Raw genomic sequence first — 21,354 nt, forward strand, 5'->3', positions numbered from 1 at the left:
TCACACATCAATTTTTGTTTAAGGTTTTTGGCATAATTTTGGCCACAACTTTATTCAAATACAAAAAATGTGAGTGGTTGCTTAGGCATTGGTTATGACTATCTGTCCTTGCCCCAGGGACAGAGCTGACTTCCGGATTCCAGTGGAAGCCAGCATGGGAAACAAGTATTGGGTGAGAAAATGAAGCTGGGTATCAGTCCCTCACTTCTCACCCTCATGCCCCCTGGGGCTTGCACGGCCCAAGTCCGATGCCAGGGACAAGGACGAAAAGAATGGCAAGCCCCTGGATTCCTTTAACGGAATTCCCTTTCCGCACCACCATTGGAGGGGTAGGCACTTACCCCTCCACCAACCAATTTGAACCAATGCCTAACTGCCAACCTTACAAGTTGTGATGATTTGCTACGCAGTAGGCAAAAACCAACTGGCACCAGCCAATCAGCCAAGTGGCAAAATTCCTACCAGGCCCCACTCCAAGGTGGACAACCCCATGACAGGCATAGCAAGGTCAAGCGAACAAGAACCCCCCCCCCATTAAAGGGAGGGGGGTGATCCGGTGCAAAAGCCAAGAGGACGCCCAGCGTTAGGCGTCCTGCATTTATAGCCTCTGATCCCTCCTCCAAAATTGGCAACATTCAAATCTCCCCAATAACCCAAATTAACCACTTAAGGGCTTGGCTTTTTCCAAATCTGCCCAGTAACAACAGGATGGCTTGCATTCCCCAACCGCAACACATGCTCTCATTTTAGGGAGAACACGTTTTACCAGCACAACTTACTTGGGCTGCCTGCTTTCTACTCAGGAGGCAAATTCAGAACAGCAACTCAGAAAGGCAGTCTTGGTTCCTCCGATGGAAATAAATGCTTATCCTTTCACACACTAAAATAAATCCTTTTGGGGTATATGGCACCAAAGTGTGTCTTAATTAAGCTTTCTCTGGAAAGTGCCACTAATAGAATCATAGAATTGCAGAGTTGGAAGGGACCATAAGGGTCATCTAGTCCAACCCCGAGCAATTCAGGAATCTTTTGCCCAACGAGGGACTCGTATCCACAGCCCTGAGATTAAGAGTCACATGCCTCCCTTCTTTTTCCAGCAGTGTTTCCAGCAATGTATGAGGAAATCAGGTGATACCACCATTTCCTTAACCTTTCTTACAATAAAATGGTGCTTATTCCCTAATACATATCTTTAGCATCGGGACGGCAGAAGAAAACTTGTTTTATTCCTGTAGTCAGGATGGTGCTATGATTTAAGTAAGTTCTTAAACTGCACGTGCTCAGAGCAACTGTTCCTTAAAAAACAAAGCCAAGGTTGGCAAACAGGTTTTTCTTTGTTCTTAGCTCTAGCGTGTCAGGGATGCTGAAGCAGTTGCAGTGCGTGGGACTGCAGTGGAAGACACAAATGGGGTCTTCCCATCCAAAGCCACTCCAGGACTGTTAAGTCCAGGGTCTAAAATTACCACCAGCTGTTACACTGCCTGCTTTAAAGCCTTCTCCTCCTGCATGATGAGAAGGACAAGCCTAGTTGCCTAGGGCAGTGTTTCCCAACCTTGTGCCTCCAGCTGTTTTTGAACTACAACTCCCATCATCCCTGACTAGCAAGACCAGTGGCAAGGGATGATGGGAATTGTAGTCCAAAAACAGCTGGAGACACAAGGTTGGGAAACACTGGCCTAGGGCATAGCAATTACTGTGGATGTTTAGTTTGAACACCTGAGGTATAAATTATGCTTAATGAAGCACAGACAGTTTGATCTAACAGCAAAAGGACCTCTTCCTTCAGTTCAGCTTAGAATGAAGTTAATTACAGTTGGAAAATAAGCTAGCAGTGATAATGCACATCATGTCTGCAATAATTTTAAAAAAGTTAGAATGTATTATTGGATTAAGACTGAGCAGCATTTGCAGAGCCAAAACTTTTTGGTGCAGCTGATAACATGTTCTTCGAAACTCTCTCCAAAAACTTTGCATTTTCACACCATTTTGCTCCTGCTTTCCTACCCCACCCTCCTTGCAGATTTAATGCATTTAAAAATGAATTAAAAGACTGTGTGATACAAACAATGAGGAGTCATGAAGCCAGTTGGGTGATGTCATGGCAGCATGCAGTCATTCAGATTTAGCCACAAGACAATACCTTGAAACCAAACTGTCCCTGCCCTCCCTCTGCATAAAAGTACTATTTCTAACAAAAATATACAAATATGCAATGTAAAATTAACACACACACAGCCTCATTTCAGCTCAGCCCTCAGCCTATGCGATGCCCTGCAGATGTTGTGTGCTACAACTCCCATTTGCCCAAGAAGATGGGAGTTGGCTCCCTCCAGATGTTTTGAATGACATGTTGGCTACCTCTGCTTCAGCACTTCACATTCTCTCAGTCACACGGACAACAAGACAGAGGTTGAATGCTTAAAGAGCAAGACTTTCCAGAGAAGCCATCCCACATCCATTGTTCTGCCAAGGGCAACTTGTCCATTGGCGCCATAAAGGTTTTTTGAGAAGAGTTGGGGAATCTCTGGCCGGTGGACTTGATTATGGCCAAGCCACACCCACCTTCCCCACACCTGATGTCCTATGTGATTCCAGGTGTGGAGAGGGGAAAAAATGCAAGCACTGCCAACAAGCTGGTCAGCAGGGCTAACAGAAAGCACCATGTCTTTGTCCGCAGGTTTAGATTTCAAACTGCATGCAGGAAACATTGTGTTGCCAGGTGATTGACAGATGGGCCACCTTTCCCACCTGTCAAATTTGGTATCTAGAGGGTGGTGTAGATAAGGATGTGGCCCTGCCCACCAGATCTAGATCCTGCTTCCTGTCCAAAGGTGACCTCAGCCATTAAACCAAGGGTCCCCTCTTTCCCTCTCCAATTAAGATGGGGGTGACTGAGATCTCACCAGCACTGCCCTTTGCAGTGCACTCAAGTTCCATATAAGCAAAGTGTTTGTTTTTTTAAATGGGGAGGGAAAGGGGCATAACCACACCCACACCCTTGCTGACAGTCACATTCTCTAGGCAGCCAGGCAAGGAACGCTCTCACCAATATAGACATTATATTTTAAAAGCAGAGTGATGATTCCATCATCTAGAGACGGGGCTTTTGATGCTATTCCCCCCTCCCACCCCTCTCCTGGGGGGCCAAGGGGCAGCTGCCATTAGGAAAACAACAACAGAAAGGAATTCAGGATTTCAGCATAGTTGTGATTGGGAGACAGTGTATCCATACTGACCTCCCCTCCCCGGAAAAAGGAGGAGTTCATGTTGTTTCTAACTCAGGTCTTGTTTCATGGAATATGTATTTTTTTTTAAGCAACAAGTTTTTAAGCATTAAAAATTGACATCCTAACGCAATACATAGTACAGTTTATCACATCCGTGCTGCAAATTAGGGAGCTAAATACAAATGGCTTAAAGAGAACCCTGCAGTGTAGCCCACTGCTGGTATTGTAAAGTGGAGATGCAGCTGAGGCTGAAAGGGCGATTGTCAACAAAAGCTTCATGGTGAAAATGCCCACCTCTTTTCCTACTAAAAAACACTGGCAACACCAACAACTCTGAGTAGTAGTGGCCTTTCCTAGTCTTGCTACCCAAGAAAACCTGAGCTGTGCCTCGTTTTTCTGTTTTTAAAAAAGGCACACCATGTTTCCTCCAGTGACACATGCTTTTCTGTGATTTGAACAGAGAACCTCTTGTCATCAAAGTAAGCACCGTGTCTCACCGCACTTGAAATACCATGATCACACAAGCACAAGAGGTCAAGCAGATTGAAGCCTTCAGCTGATTCATACAGCCTTCAGACATCTATCACTTGCCAGTTAAGAGGACTTTTCAACTGGTTTTGCCAGACAGCTCCTGGTCCAGTTCTAATGCTGGTCCTGCTTTTCAAGTGAGGTGAAATGGAGAGCATTTGGGCTGCTTCCAGTTATTTAGTGGTAAGGGGAAAACAATTTGTACATGCTCAGTGGCACCAGGACCTGAGGTTGAATACAACATGTGTAATGTGAACAAGACTTCGGTCTCAGCGCCTCCTTCCCTTTTCCTCCTCTGGCACAGCCTTCACTTCCACTTTAAACCAACCACACAGATCATCATTTTGCCTGAACTGGGACAAATTCTGCTTTAATTTAACTATGGCTTGTTGAAAGAAGCCAAGTTGAAAATGGAAGTGGATTCTCCCAATCTTTTTCCTTGCAGCTGTGCCAGAGGAAGAAAGGGGAGGGGGCAAAACAGTTTGGATGAAATGACAATCTGTGGTTAGTTAAAAATAGAAGCAGACACTTCCAAGCTCCTCATCATTGCTGTGCTGGAGAAGCAGAGAGGAGACAGAGCGAGCCAGCTCTCCTATGCAAAGTGTGATTTCCAGTCCAGGCCACTATTACGACTTCATCTTGCCTTTGGCACTAAAAAGAAGATTTGGGGCTAACTAAGTCCTGGGGAGTTCTGGCTCAAATGCAAACTTGCTTTCAAAATTTGTCTAATATTTCTTTTTGATCTTGATACTTCTTCAAAAAGTATTCTTAGAAAGGCATTTTTCAAAAATAAAGAGAGTTATGGGATTGAGGCAATAAAACAGGCCACAGAGTTAAAATTAAGATATAAAAAGGGATTCTGGGGGCAGATTACACTCCACAGACACACAATCAAATGCACCTTGCTGTTTAAGTGCAAGTGATTGCAGGTAATTAATATGCAAATCAGCCACAATTTTAAAATAACAACTAGTCCTGTGAAACATTTGTGCTGTGCAGAAAGGCCATTTCCCTCTCCAGTGTTCTTCTCATCTTTGTCAACTTTTTTTTGAGTTATGGAAACACATTTCTGTTTTCTGCAGATGCAGTACAATTTTGATTACACCAGGATACATTTGGGGGAGAGGGGGAAGAGGGAAAGCACCCAGCTTATCTACTTACTTGTGCATATATCCATCTGCATTCCCTGTTAGGTTCATCTGCATAACAGTCTGAAACTCCGTCTCATTACAGCAGTATTTAAACACGGTGTTGTTATGGTGACAGCAAAAGATGTACGATTTGTTGTCAGAAAGACGTGGACAGTGGAATCCAAAATGGGAGCGGCCTTTGTAGTCTGTATATGGCTCACAGACTCGAAAATGTGTGGACAGAGCTGTAAGGCAAATAGCAATTTTCTTTCTAACTCAAATTGCAAAAGAAAAACAATAGATTCTGCAATATAAAAACTATTCACCAATTCAGCAGATGCCTGATGTATGCTTGTTACAAAGTCACAAGTTAGTTAAATGTTAAGGAACAAATAAGTTGAACTTCCAAACAAAGTTTAAACTCTTTGAAATGCCATTGATTTTTCATGTGAGAGATATAGCCCTATACTTTCTTTTCCCTTAGAAATCCATGGGACAAAGTGGTTAACTCTGGTGGAATCATACCCTTAAATAACTCCAGTCCATTGATTTCCATACGTTTACTTTATGATTTAGTTGGATAGCCCACATTGTTTATAGCTAATGGTCTTACGTAAAAAGCAACATGTACGTCAGTGATATTCCAGAAATCAAAACAATTCTTAATTTACTTGGAACCCCAGGATTAGTCCCTGCAGTTAGAAATTGCTTTTAAAAATCAAAGCATACCAAGGTTGCTTCCAGATGACCTGTTTATGGAACATGTATCCTGGTTTCTTTGCACCATGTTTGTGGGGAAGTTGCATGATGTTGTGTCAAACAATTGTCACCCCACACCTTCCAGTGGATTTCTCCACCACATTCCATTTAACAAAAAGACCGATTTTTTAGGGTGAAGCAAGATAAAACTCCACTATTGAAGGACCTGTCCTTTTTTTCACCTGGCCACCTCATTTCAGGTATACATCAAAGACAGAATGCACATGTTTTGACCTCACAAGACCTAACTATTTATAGATGGAAATTAACTGCTGATTCACAATGTAGTTTTTGACCTTGGGTACAAAAGTCAAATGGTCCTGGCAAAAGATGCACACCACGCAATCAGTTGAGAATGGAACACTCACCCTTGGATGGGAGGGCTTCTCTGCAACATATTCAGAAAATGAAAATTTGGAAAGGACCAGACTCTGCACCTCTCTGCCCAGCCATGGAAACAGGAATGAACTTTTCAGAGAGGCTGATTCTATACATATTTTGCTATTAAACTCCAGCACTTCTTGTACTCTAGTTTGAAATATAGCTCAAAGGAAGCTCTAAATAGCTTTACATGTGGTAACAATTTAAAATAAAACAAAGAAAGAAAGAAACAGGAAATATGACTACTGCATGCAACAAGAAAAAATATATGAAATATGAACAGAATACTGCTAGCAGTGTTTTAAAAACACACAAAGCAATTCAGCCCCCAACCTGACATGCTGGAGGGGATTTGGTTGGAGGGAACCTGCCCTTCTTTCCAACCATGCCTGGCTACAGCAGCTTCTACCGGCAGGGAAGGTCTGCCATCAACAGGGGAGCTCTGACAGTGAGGAGTGCCCCATTGTGCCTGTCCAAACTGTGGGTGAAACTGTACGCCCCTTGCAGTTGTTGTTGTTTAGTCGTCTTAGCCGTGTCCGACTCTCCGTGACCCCATGAACCAGTGCATGCCTTGGAAACTCTCACTTTCAAACAAGGCATCTGAAGGGAGGAAGAGAGATGGGGATGACCCTGCTGCCATCATCTAACAGCAACAGGTCCAATCTGGGTCTCCCACTGTACCAGCCTGGGAGTTGATGCAGTGATGGGGCATTTCTCCTCTCCCTACTGCCCCAGTTTTTGCCCTAGTTGGTGTGAGCACTGGGGTTGTAGATGCTGCACTGGCTATGCCACTCCATCAAGTCCTGCTGGTGCTGGCCAGGTGTTAGGACTGCATCCTAAATTAGTAAAACCTTGGGCAACATGATGTACGATTTTACTTTGCTACGAAGAGAACACGAGGGGAGGAGAATGCAGATTTCATTGCAAAAGTAAAGACTAATGGCTAACCAGGGCCAAATATTTGCTGTGCTCATATAACAGATGGCATCATTAGATTCCTATAAAACAGTTTCCAAACTATTAGAAAAAGGACAGATGCAAAGTATCACTATTTTCCAGATCTCATATAAGATTTGCAAAATAAAAAAAAATGAACATCCAATGGCATTCCCCCCCGCCCCCCTTAGCTCAGGCAGATTTCATTTGGCAGTTAGTCTTCTTCTGAAAAGAAAGAAGTAGAACATTTTTGGAAAAGTAATTCCAGTCTTTTATATCTCTATCAAAAGAACAATCATTTTCTACTGCTGTGATTCTACAGATATCTGGATTAATATTAAGTGGATGGGAGAGAACACAACTATACAATGGTCAGCATTGCTGCTGTAGATGGTGGAGTTGTCACCACCCCAGATGAGGAGCTGTAGGCCTCTGTTGTCCTACTATTTCACTGAGAACGGCTGTAACTGCTCTGAACAGTCTCAGCAGTCTTGGAAGATAGGGCATTAGAAGTGTGCAGCAGTTTCTGAGCTCCAGAGATGGCTTTGTTTGTTGTGATACTGATACAGGAGAGGGTAGGGTTACATGCTTGTGCAGTTGGTGCCTGTTGTCAGTTGGGTCCAAATTAATTAGTTACTTGGTTAATTTGCAGCTCAGATATTCTAAGAAGTTGGATTTAATATCAGAAGTCCTCATTATAAATATGTATTTTTAAAACTCTTCCAGAAAGGAATATTAGCAGACCTGGGTTTGACCCCTGTCAATCTCAACCTGTTCCAGATTTCCTCAGAACCACTGCTACAACTTCTTATGGAGTGATGGGGTTAGATAAGAAGTTCTACTTGTCATCTTTATTCTTTCCATGCCCACTCAAGGACCGTACTCTGCAAATGACTCCACAGCCAAAAGGATAGAGACCATATTTGCTTTAAGTGCCATCAGGTTATATAGAACTATGATGTCAAATGGCAAAGGGAAGAACTTAAGGAAGAAGAGATAGGCAGGTGATGAAATTAACTGGCTGACTTACCCAGGTTTCTATGTTGGAAATGCTATAAATAGTTCATTGGTAGAATTGCATAGTTTCACAGACCACCTGACTGCTCAGTTTTGGGCAATGTCAAAATACTAAACATAAAATGCATGCAAAACAAAACAAAACTCCATTTTAGATTGAGGAAGGAAGATCTGTGGGTATTTTCTGTGCCAATACACATCTGGACACAAATTAGATTCCCCAGCACATCTGGTGCTTATCTGGATGAGACTAAACTTAATGACACTTTTCCATTCGCATTCATGACGAAGTGAAATAAGTCTGACTATAGTATAGCTTGACTGGTATACAAAAAATAGCAGGCTATATTTAACAAAATCCTACTGAAATTTAGTTCTTCTGAATCCTGCTTAATAAACCACTGAAATTAATGTAAGTAAGTCGTATCCATTAACTTCAGTGGGTCTACTCTGAGTTGAATACCACTGAACACTACCCAATATTTAGCAGATATCCTTATCTCTGCAAAACTCTTGGACTGATTCATTAAGGTGTTTCTGCTGCAGAAAACTAAATGGAAGCATTCTTCTAGAATTTAAAAAGAAACCCAAGCCAAATAAAATACAAGGCTTACCTGCTGGCAAAAGCAAGGAGAAAACAACCATCAGCGTATTTAAGGATTGTAGACCACAACTTGTCATCGTTTTGTTTTCATCAATCCGTTTGAGAATTACCTGCTTAACAAAATGATATTTCAGAGTTAAGTGGCATCAGTGATTTGCATGTGTGCATTCATTTAACTAAAAAAATATATGTTTTTAATGCTTTCTTCAAACTGTAATGCATGATGAGACCCCAAGGCACAATTCTGCAACAACTTTCACACATGTAAGGTTTGCACACTTAAATGCTACTGAACATGCTCAGCTGCTATGTATAAATTTGACAGGGAATCTTTAAAGAGCACATTCAGGAACAGCAAGGTGGAACAGAAGTATATCCATGGCCCAGTATACCTAAAGGAGCATCTCTACCCCCATCATTCAGCCTGGACACTGAGGTTGAGCTCTGAGGGTCTTCTGGCAGTTCCCTCACTGCGAGAAGTGAGGTTACAGAGAACCAGGCAGAGGGCCTTCTCGGTAGTGGCACCCGCCCTGTGGAATGCCCTCCCATCAGATGTCAAGGAAATAAACAACTATCTGACTTTTAGACGACATCTGAAGGCAGCCCTGTATTGGGAAGTTTTTAATGTTTGATGTTTTAGTGTGTTTTGATATATGCTGTGAGCCACCCAGAGTGGCTGGGGAAACCCAACCAGATTGGCAAGGTATAAATATAATAAATATTTATTAATTATTATTATTATTATTATTATTATCATCATCATCATCATTATCATTATCATCATCATCATCATGCTGTTGGTAATGATCCCAGTTAGAGGAGGCTATGGTCTGACCTAATATATTCTATCTACACCGTGGTCTGCAGTAGTGTGTTCAGATAATTCCCAATTGTTGGTGCAGACAACTTCATGGTCCCAGTTATCTCATAGTGTTGGGAACCAATCTAGGCATTTCAGGCTATAAGTGGTCAGGTAAAAATGTGTTTCCTTTGATTCCTGGCCAATCAGTGGTGCTAGCTGCCAGGAAGAAGGCACACATCAACTGGGCAATGCAGCAAAGATATCATCTTGATTTGCATACTATGCAAATAAGGCTGCCCAGACTTGGGCAACTGGGCTATGTTAACACTATACAGTATAGGAAGCTTCCTTATGCAGTCAGACCACTGGGTCCTGCTAATTCAGTGTTGTTTACCCTGACTGGCAACAGCTCTTCGGGGTTTCAGACAGGAGTTTCCCAAGCTGTTCCTGAAGATTCTGGGGATTCAACTTTCTGGGAACTTTCTGCCTGTAGAGCAGACGCTTTACAACTGAGCTACAACCTTCTCCCCATTTCCCTGTTTCATTTGAGCTTCTTCCTTTTCCATTCCATTCTCTTATCTTACTACTTTCCAGCCTTCTCTTTCCTGCGTTTTCTTTTCTAGGTTTTTAATTTTCGCAGAACTTCCACCTCCCTCTCTGTCCCTTTCTCTTTCTTCACACCAGAGCAAGTCCAAACATTTTGCTCCTCACAGGCTCCAAAAGACGTTGGACTGGCTCCCTGAGATTCAAACTATTTCCATCCCTCACCATGACATATAATGAAATTAAATGGATACACCAAAACATAAAATTGGACATTTAGTACTCTGAAAATGAAGGGGGTGGGGGAAGCTGCCTTTGTTCTCTTGTTCCTCCCTTAATAACAAAAATTAAACCCCAAACATCCTTTCTATCTCCCTGAACCCAGCACATATTGAAACTTTGGATTATAACCTTAGTGGACCTTTTGTTTTTTGCTCCTGCTGTACAGCAGCCTATGCATTAACAATATTGAATTTATTATTATAATAAAACTAAATATTTATATAATGCATTTCAAGTAAATGGCTGTTAGGTCAGTAATTCCCACAAATGTTTTGCAAGGTATGTAGGTTAGTACATATTGGGGGGTGGGGTGGGGGGGGTTATAGTGGAGAAGATAGCAGCTGGCTTAGCTACCTGCTCAGTTTGCAGCCAAGGCCAGATTTGAAACCTGGACCTCCCAGCTGGAGCAGACTTTGTAATATGGCAGCCTGAGTAAGGACAAAATTTGGCACCCTCTCCTAAATGTTTCTTATTTTCACAATAATTCCTTTTGGTGCAGCTGCTTTGTTAGGAATCTTCTCAGTAGGTACCTGTATTTATCATTATTATTATTAATAATAATAATAATAATAATATGCACCCCCTTGACTCAGCACCCTGAGGGAGGGGAACCACCCAAATTCTGGCGCTGCTTCCAGTTCTAGCCCCACATTGCCCTCAGGAATACCAATGGACTAGGTCAGGGATGCCCAACTCCCAAGAGACTGTGATCTACTCACAGAATGAAAAACTGTTGAGCTTTTTTTTAGGGAGGGGAAGGGGATACAAAAATGTTGAACTTTATTACAGAGGAGAACTCGCTCACAGAAAGATCACTTAAGGAAACAGTCAGAATCACAACAAAAACTCTGTCTTCTCTCCTAGAGTTCATGCGCAAATGGGGGACCGGGCAAGGGCTGCGGCTGGATGCTCATTTGCAAAGGAAAAGGAGCCAGCGATCAACCGCGATCTACCAAAACGTCTCGGGGATCGACCAGTTGATCCCAATTGACCACCTGGGCATTCTTGGACTAGGTGATCAAGAGCCAGATTAGGAGTGGACACTTACAGCCAGCCACAAAACTCACGGGCCGAACTTGGACCAGCCACTGACTCTCAGCCTTTCAGGGCTGCTGCACGAATAAAGCAGGGAAGAGAAAGCCATGTTTGACACCTTAAAGTTCCTTGGAGGAAAAGATGGGGTATACATGTGGCAACATCATCCAAACCCTTCAGAGAATAATGGGGAGTTTGTTGTGGCAAAGAGCTCTGCATTGTGGCATGCCAGGACAGGTGGAGAAGTGGGGACGGGGGGAGCTGCTGCTCCCTCTGTGGACATTTGGGTGTGAAGAAAAAAGTAGGCATTGCAGATTAGGGGGCAGGCCAATTTGAACTGAGTTAGAAATAACCACATCTTGGAGGGAAACAGCTCAGCCTATTTTTGAACTCATTCAAGGTAGTGGGGCTGTGCACTTCTAATTGCTCCAGCTCTCTCAGGTGCTTTCAATAACCCCAAGTCATTCTCTTGCCTATTAAAATGATTTACACCAATCCGACAATCTTTATGAGTAAAATCTTTGAATCTTTGAAGCTATGACTCTAGGCTCCTAGTAGGAATGCCTGTCACTGCCATTATTACTGGAGATTTCATTACAGCCATTAAGAACTAATATATATATGTGTGTGTGTGTGTTGAGGATAGGATGTAAATCACTTTAAAATCTATTTATATGCAGATTGTGTAACTTATAATATTGCCAGAGGGATCATTTGCAAAGGTCGTGGAACTCTCAGATGAATTTGGCCAGATCTCTGGGTACAAAATTCATTTCCAAACATCAGAATGGCAGGGGTATCATATGCAGAAGAATCTTAAGTATGACATTGCCAAAGTCATCTAATTCCATGGAAGAAAATCTCAGTTAGATACAATGGGATTTGGATAACTCAGGAGTTTAATGACTCTAACCTGATGAAAGGAGACAAAGGGTAAAAGAGTATCTGTCCAGTCTGGAAAATTCAACACTTTCTCAGAAAGGAAGAAACTCAGTTATTAAAATAAACATAGTAAAATGTATTTCATTTCTATTGTTAAAAGTCTCCTTAGACTGAATGATTAATTGACTAATCCAGAATTATATCTAACATACTTCATCAGCAATTAAAAATAGGTGGTTGGCATTCCTGAATATCAAACAATATTACAATTGTTTAATTGTCAATTAGTCTAATTGACTAATCAATTAGTCAATTGATTAATTGACTAATCCAGAATTATATCTAACATACTTCATCAGCAATTAAAAATAGGTGGTTGGCATTTCTGAATATCAAACAATATTACAACACAGCCATTCTTGGGCACCTAAAATATGGGTTAAAAACTCTTTTTACCAGATACAGAGCAAAATGATCTATCAGCAGATTTTTTTTTTCTGCTACAGGCAAAAGCCTGGGTTTATCACCACTTACTACAATTTACTACAATGCTGAATGTGATAAGAAAGTCTTATTGGGTGACATGAAGCTTTAAGGAGAGACATGGAAGGCTTAAATTAGGATAATAATAAAGTAAGGATTGGTAAAGATCTTTTATCAGGTAAATGGGATCCTGGATCAAGAGCAGCTGCTCTTTCTTCAATATTTCCAAATGGGCATATTACAAATAGATTACTAAGGCTTCACGTTTCATTAAGGAATCACACAAGTTTTGAAATATTAATTTCAACTGCTAACCAACTGCATAGCGCATAACGCCTGATTTATAAAATAATAGCAAATTTAGGACCATCTGGAAACTATTAAGTGAAACAGGAATTTGATATGTATCACTGGATAAATGCACATGGTTTGGGAATCTCAAAGAAACATTTCTACAATATTAGATAGGTGGTATTTGATACCAGCCAGATTAAACAAGATCTGTCCAAGGCTTAGTGGTCAGTGCTGGAGATGCAAGGCACCTGGAACAAATACATTTCATATTATATGGGCTTGTCTATAGATTAAGACATTTTGAGAAACTGCACTGACAGAAATAAAATATTATGGGTCAAGATCTCCCCAGAGATCCTGTTGCATAGTAGATCTGCCATCTTAAGGGTACAGTATTAAATGATGATTTTGAACTGATAGTTCATGTACAGGCTGAAGCTAAAATGGCAATATACCAAAACTGAGAAAACGCTCTTTCACTTTCTACTGATTTATAGTTGATCAGCAGTTGGGATATGGCTTCTTTGATGAAATTGGTAACTATTACCAGGGTAAGAAGAGGTAGGCAGCAAAATAATACGTTTCTGAAAAATGGATTCTGTTTGTTCTTTGATCAATATAAATCCATATTATTTTTTGTGGGAAAGGGTATGAAAGTATATAGCACCACACAGTTGGTTTCCACTTGAAGTTTCAGTGTTACACAACTTTGTTGTGTTTCAGTATTATAGAACTTGGCTTTAAGCCACGCAGAATGTGATGGCTATTAGAACAAATAGGAACATCAATCAGTCATTGGTTTCCGCTGTTGAGGCTGAAGAACGCTGGGATAAAAAATCCCTATTAGCTAGTTTGTGTTAGCTGTCTGTGGAAGCACTGGTACAACTCTAGTTACATACGTTTGGCCTCCTTGTTAGCTACATCTATGAACAAGCAGCCATGATTCAAAGACAGCATGAATACACCAGGGAACGGAATGAACAAGAGGCAAACTTTTAGTCCAGTTCCTAAGAACAAAATGGAATGCTATTTACTCATGTTATGGTGAGAAAATGACTAGCATGTGGGTCAATGCTCACCCCCTTTTTTCCTTCCATCATTCATTATAGGTGCATTAGGATCTACGGTATGTACAATCTATACTTGGCTTTCCGACTAAACACCTGTATTGAAGGGGAGGGAGGCATGTCCTTTGCACAGTTAGCTCTGCCTGCATCCCTCTGCAGATATTCCAACGTGCTTTGGCACGCATTGAACTCTGTGTTTACTCAGGAACTAGAAACTGCATGGCCAGGAATTTATTGTTACTAAAATCTGATTTGCCCATTTTCTCTGGACTGATATTTTTGGGTGGAAAACAGCAGGAAGGAAAGGGGTTAAAAGAAACCCCCATCAATGCGCTGGCGGAGGAAAGGGGGAGGGGGGAGCGCACCACCCTGGCACCATTGCAGGGCTGCCATCGCGACCACCCCGACACGTGCAGCGCACCTCCCACCGCACACCACGCCCCCACAGGCAGCGCACCATGCCCCCAGGATGGACGCCACACCCCCACAAGTGGCATGCCATGCCCCCAGGACACACGCCATGCCACCGTGGGTGACGTGCCACACCCCTGGGATGTATGCCAGCCACACCCCCTCCTGCTCTCCACCCCCAGTGCTGGAGCATGGAGCTTCGCCGCTGCATTAATGTATCCTTCCTAGACGCATCCTGAGGAAAGAACCACAAAATTCCATGTAAGGGTAGTCTGAGCATAAAAAATAAAATGGTGTGCGCGCGCTCATGTGCACACATATACACAAATTTATGCACTGGGGTGTACACTTGGTGCATCTGGCTAATTGGGTTTTGGGGTATGAAAGCTTCTCTGCATTAAACTTTGTTAAGTGTTTAAGATACCACCATCTTTCCCCCCCCCCTTTTTTTCCTAAACCTGATTGTCAAGATTCATTGGTATATTCCAAGTAGTGGATAGGTTTTTCACATATCTGCTACATTTCAGACATTCATTTAAAAAAGTCATTAGTCAGAAAATGATAGGGCAGAAAGTCACCCAAATTTGATGTTTACCAAGCATCTTAAAATTTTTAGGAGGGCACAAGGAACTGCCAGAAGATTCTGATATTTATTAGTAAATCTGAAGGCCTGCGTGCTCTTGGTAAATGATTGAATTTCGTAATCATTTATATTGGTTCATTTGTAAATGTTATTTTTAAAAAGTCTTATGGCATCATTTTTCATATTTACTGTTACTTTTCAAAACCATTTTTGTTTTCTTTGAAAACATCAGTCATGTCATGCATTTACAATATCATGTTCCAGGATACAGGGATCTGTCTTGTAAAATCAACAGCATATATAAAAATCATGTGCAGCATTGTTGAAGAAAACATTTCTGATTATGTAGAAACAATTTTGGAATATGACCCAAACGTATTCATATAAACATGTTCATATACCATGTTCGTATCAAGTTACTCTTCAGATAACAAACTTGTCCAAATTGGCCAGCAAACATTTAATTTTAAAATCTTCTGACTAGATTTCTATAAAACTCTGAAACGAACAAAGAAATCTATCCCTTGGTGAATTGTATTAATTACAGAATGTAGTGCACATTAGGCCAAACTGAAGACAATTTGTATACACAGATAATCATTTGTTGACCTATTTAAATTTTTTACCAGTCAGACCTATTAAAAAATTTCCTGGTGAAATAATAGTAATAATAACAATAGTAATAATAAAAAAATATTATTTCATCGCCCCCCATCTGACTGTGTTGTCCCAGCCACTCTGGGTGGCTTCCAACCTAATAAAAGCACAACGAAAAAACAAACATTAAAAATTTCCTGATATATTATTCTGTGAGCATAGTTTGAAATCTAAGCTGAGTAAATGTGTGTCTAGCAGGAAAAGAAGTGGTAATTCCTACAGATATGCAGCCTTTTTATAGATGATTTAATTTTAACGTACCAAACTGAGGACTCAGAATTCTTCATATATTCAAAGTCCATCTTGGCATCTTCAGTAAAAATTTCATCACAGATTTTTTGGTCAAAAAGGTCCTGAGATGAAATAAAAGGAAAACAATTAATAACTCAACAGCAAATGGTTAATGGCCATCTCATCCCTTGCTTTTTCCTGTAAGACCAATTGCAGTCGTTAACAGTCATCAACAGGTTTACCACACCTATCAGCCAATCACCCATTCCCACCACCTTTCTCAGTAATACCTCTCCCCACCCTTTCTCCCTATATATAAAGGTCTGGTGACTTCTGTTTCAGTGTATCTGAAGAAGTGTGCATGCACACAAAAGCTCATACCAAGAACAAACTTAGTTTGTCTCTTAGGTGCTACTGGACAATTTTTGTGTTAGTTGTTGGTCTCTGATTTTAATTTTTGTAGCTATTTTGTAGGGAGATAGAGAGATAGATGATATATAGATATAGATAGATAGTTAACCACTTTGATATTTCTTACGAAAGTAAGGTAACCAAAGACAACCAGAGATGAGGACTAGAGAGTTTTATTTTTGCCAACTATTACTACGGCATTTATTTCTAAAGCACAACAAATCTATTAGTGTATGGATTTAATGGGGGACACCCCATGATCAGAGCAACAAGAGAGCTTATTGGCTTTGGCAGCAAAGTTTACTGCAGAGAAAACAAGTAATATGGCCGAAGATTCTCATTAAACTGTTTCCCCAAAAATTAATAAACTAGGGCAATTTTTTCTTAAATTTATAATCCAATTGATATTCATCTGTGACCTTTTATAATTAGTCAGTTATCTGGCAGCTTTTTTATGGTAACATTAAACATGAAAATATTCACTCCTTATGCTGACTGCAAGATTTAGTCTGAAAATGCACACAAGATGGAGTGTGTGACCTTGAAATCATATCTCTTCATCTTTCCTTTCAGATCACAGAATGATCATGTTGTTGTTGTTGTTTAGTCGTTTAGTCGTGTCCGACTCTTCGTGACCCCATGGACCAGAGCACACCAGGCACTTCTGTCTTCCATTGCCTCCTGCAGTTTAGTGAAACTCATGCTGGTAGCTTCAAGAACACCGTCCCACCATCTCGTCCTTTGTCATCCCCTTCTTCTTGTGCCCTCCATCTTTCCCAACATCAGGGTATTTTCCAGGAGTCTTCTCTTCTCATGAGGTGGCCAAAGTACTGGAGTCTCAGCTTCACGATCTGTCCTTCCAGTGAGCACTCAGGGCTGATTTCCTTAAGAATGGAGAGGTTTGATCTTCTTGCAGTCCATGGGACTCTCAAGAGTCTCCTCCAGACCATAATTCAAAAGCATCAATTCTTCGGCGATCAGCCTTCTTTATGGTCCAGCTCTCACTTACATACATCACTACTGGGAAAACCATAGCTTTTACTATACGGACCTTTGTTGGCAAGGTGATGTCTCTGCTTTTTAAGATGCTGTCTAGGTTTGTCATTGCTTTTCTCCCAAGAAGCAGGCATCTTTTAATTTCGTGGCTGCTGTCAAAATCTGCAGTGATCATGGAGCCCAAGAAAGTAAAATCTCTCACTGCCTCCATTTCTTCCCCTTCTGTTTGCCAGGAGGTGATGGGCCCAGTGGCCATGATCTTCGTTTTTTTTTTATGTTGAGCTTCAAACCATATTTTGCGCTCTCCTCTTTCACCCTCATTAAAAGGTTCTTTAATTCCTCCTCACTTTCTGCCATCAATGTTGTGTCATCTGCATATCTGAAGTTGTTGATATTTCTTCCGGCAATCTTAATTCCGGCTAGGGATTCATCTAGCCCAGCCTTTCGCATAATGAATTCTGCATATAAGATAAATAAGCAGGGAGACAAAATACATCCTTGTCGTACTCCTTTCCCAAATTTGAACCAATCAGTTGTTCCATATCCAGTTCTAACTGTAGCTTCTTGTCCCACATAGAGATTTCTCAGGAGACAGATGAGGTGATTCGGAATTGCCATAGTTTGCTGTGGTCGACACAGTCAAAGGCTTTTGTATAGTCAATGAAGCAGAAGTAGATGTCTTTCTGGAACTCTGGAACTCTCTAGCTTTCGCCATAATCCAGTGCATGTTTGCAATTTGGTCTCTGGTTCCTCTGCCCCTTCAAAATCCAGCTTGCACTTCTGGGAGTTCTCGGTCCACATACTGCTTGAGCCTACCTTGTAGAATTTTAAGCATAACCTTGCTAGCATGTGAAATGAGTGCAATATTGTGGTAGTTGGAGCATTCTTTGGCACTGCCCTTCTTTGGGATTGGGATGTAAACTGATCTTCTCCAATCCTCTGGCCACTGCTGAGTTTTCCAAACTTGCTGGCATACTGAGTGTAGCACCTTGACAACATCATCTTTTAAAATTTTAAATAGTTCAGCTGGAATATCATCACTTCCACTGGCCTTGTTATTAGCAGTGCTTTCTAAGGCCCATTTGACTTCACTCTCCAGGATGTCTGGCTCAAGGTCAGCAACCACACTACCTGGGGCATACGAGACATCCATATCTTTCTGGTATAATTCCTCTGTGTATTCTTGCCACCTCTTCTTGATGTCTTCTGCTTCTGTTAGGTCCTTACCACTTTTTTCCTTCATTATGGTAATCTTGGTACGAAATGTTCCTTTCATATCTCCAATTTTCTTGAGCAGATCTCTGGTTCTTCCCATTCTGTTGTTTTTCTCTATTTCTTTGCATTGCTTGTTTAAGAAGGCCTTCTGTCTCTCCTTGCTATTTTTTGGAAATCTGCATTCAATTTCCTGTATCTTTCACTATCTCCCTCGCATTTTGCTTGCCTTCTCTCCCCCGATATTTGTAAGGCCTCGTTGGACAGCCACTTTGCTTTCTTGCATTTCCTTTTCATTCGGATGGTTTTCGTTGCTGCCTCCTGTATAATGTTGCGAGCCTCCATCCATAGTTCTTCAGGCACTCTGTCCACCAAATCTAAATCCTTAAACCTGTTCCTCACTTCCACTGTGTATTCATAAGGGATTTGATTTAGATTGTATCTTACCGGCCCAGTGGTTTCTCCTACTTTCTTCAGTTTAAGCTTGAATTTTGCTATAAGAAGCTGATGATCTGAGCCACAGTCAGCTCCAGGTCTTGTTTTTGCTGACTGTATAGAGCTTCTCCATCTTTGGCTGCAGAGAATATAATCAATCTGATTTTGATGCTGCCCATCTGGTGATGTCCATGTGTAGAGTCGTCTCTTGTGTTGTTGGAAAAGCGTGTTTGTGATGACCAGCTTGTTCTCTTGACAGAACGCTATTAGCCTTTGCCCTGCTTCGTTTTGATCTCCAAGGCCAAACTTGCCAGTTGTTCCTTTTATCTCTTGATTCCCTACTTTAGCATTCCAATCCCCTATGATGAGAAGAACATCCTTCTTTGGTGTCACTTCTATAAGGTGTTGTAAGTCTTCATAGAATTGGTCAATTTCAGTTTCTTCAGCACCAGTAGTTGGTGCATAAACTTGGATTACTGTGATGTTAAAAGGTCTGCCTTGGATTTGTATCGAGATCATTCTATCATTTTTGAGATTGCATCCCAGTACAGCTCTCGCCACTCTTTCATTGACTATGAGGGCCACTCCATTTCTTTTACGGGATTCTTGCCCACAGTAGTAGATATGATGGTCATCCGAACTGAATTCGCCCATTCCTGTCCATTTTAGTTCACTGATGCCCAGGATGTCAATATTTATTCTTGCCATCTCATTTTTGACCACATCCAACTTACCAAGGTTCATGGTTCTTACATTCCAGGTTCCTATGCAATATTTGTCTTTACAGCATTGGACTTTCCTTTCGCTTCCAGGCATATCCGCAACTGAGTGTCCTTTCGGCTTTGGCCCAGCCACTTTATCAGCTCTGAATCTGCTTGTACACTATTCCCCAGTAGCATGTTGGACGCCTTCCGACCTGAAGGGCTCATCTTCCAGCGTCATAACTTTTTTATGCCTGTTGTCTTTGTCCATGGAGTTTTCTTGGCAGGGATACTGGAGTGGCTTACCGGTTCCTCCTCCAGGTGGATCATGTTTGGTCAAAACTCTCCACTATGACCTGTCCATCTTGGGTGCCCTGCTCGGCATAGTTCATAGCAAGGCAGTGATCCATGAAGGGGAGAATGATCATAAGGTCTATATATTCATAGCCTGTGATATCATTCATTAGTTTAATGAAATGCTTACTAGTACAGTATATATAAGTGTTTCAGGCATTGCCACCAGAGACAAACCAGGTGTAAAGGTAAAGGTACCCCTGCCCGTACGGGCCAGTCTTGACAGACTCTAGGGTTTTTGCGCTCATCTCACTCTAGAGGCCGGGAGCCAGCGCTGTCCGCAGACACTTCCGGGTCACGTGGCCAGCGTGATGAAGCTGCTCCGGCGAACCGGCACCAGAGCAGCACACGGAAACACCGTTTACCTTCCTGCTATAAAGTGGTACCTATTTATCTACTTGCACTTAAGGGAGCTTTCGAACTGCTAGGTGGGGAGGAGCTGGGACCGAATGACGGGAGCTCACCCCGCCATGGGGATTCGAACCGTCGACCATGCGATCGGCAAGTCCTAGGCGCTGAGGTTTTACCCACAGCGCCACCCGCGTCCCTATAAACCAGGTGTACTGGGAGGTAATCACCTGGAGTTTTTTAAAAAAATGTACTTGCAGGTAGGAGATAGAATGTAAGTGATGCTCAAACAAACAGAATATTATTTGCAAATTCATGTACAGTATATCAAGTGTTCTGAACTGTTTGAACTGCTCAACGTGCCTGATAGGGGTCTGCTTGGAAGCCTCGGTTCCTAATGGTCTCTGTGTTAAGGCCAATTCATGCCACACTTTTCTAAAACAAAATTGCTCCAAGTGGCACACAATCTGCCAGGTGGGTGACATTATAAAAACAACAGGAACAAAACCAGATACTGGTTTCTAAGAGAAGATGAAGAAGCAGTTGCATTCAAAGTTAGTAAGTTAAAAGGTCTTAAGCAGATGGCAGAATGCAGACTGACAGGTCGGTGTATTCTCCATTGACTCATGAAGCGGAATATGTCAAAGTGTAGAAGGGATCCTTTTCAAACTAGGCAGTACTTCTACAGAAGAATAACTGACTGAAGGAGGCTATTTCTCAAAATAGGTACCGTCTAGTTTGAAAATAATCCTCTCCACACACCATGACATAGTCACTTTATGAGCTGATGGAGAATACACAGCAAAAACATGAGAGGTGTGGGATCAAGTGGAAAAAACCACCAGCACAACTAAAACCAGATACTATAGTATTAAATTACATGGAGTAGCATAGAATGGAGCCACAAGGAAAAGAGAAAACCACACCATTCCTGTAATGTTAGAATTGAGCCTTAATGAAGATAAATGACTTTGTTCAGGCATAAATCTAAATTGCTGGAGGAATGAGCCTGGGTGAGTCTTGAACTCCCAGTCTGCTGCTGCCA

The 21,354-nt window shown here is 41.7% G+C and overlaps 1 protein-coding gene across 8 annotated transcripts in view; it reads right to left on the bottom strand.

Annotated features, from left to right (window-relative positions):
* The window catches only part of SHISAL1 (shisa like 1), an 81,962-nt gene that overhangs the window by 35,848 nt on the left and 24,760 nt on the right, over window positions 1–21,354 (bottom strand). For 5 of the 8 annotated variants that reach the window (XM_081911909.1, XM_081911903.1, XM_081911902.1 and 2 more), the window contains 3 exons: window positions 15,883–15,974; window positions 8,593–8,692; window positions 4,917–5,130 (listed from right to left, as the gene is read on the bottom strand). In XM_081911909.1, coding sequence (XP_081768035.1) covers window positions 4,917–5,130; window positions 8,593–8,659 — 281 coding nt within the window. In that variant the 5' untranslated portion in view covers window positions 8,660–8,692; window positions 15,883–15,974. Of the gene's footprint in view, window positions 1–4,916; window positions 5,131–8,592; window positions 8,696–15,882; window positions 15,975–21,354 lie in introns of all 8 variants that reach the window. The other 3 variants (XM_081911906.1, XM_081911907.1, XM_081911908.1) reach the window with 1 other exon arrangement.

The sequence above is a fragment of the Podarcis melisellensis genome, assembly GCF_964234715.1.
Source record: "Podarcis melisellensis genome assembly, chromosome: 5".
In the NCBI taxonomy this organism is placed as follows: domain Eukaryota; kingdom Metazoa; phylum Chordata; class Lepidosauria; order Squamata; family Lacertidae; genus Podarcis; species Podarcis melisellensis.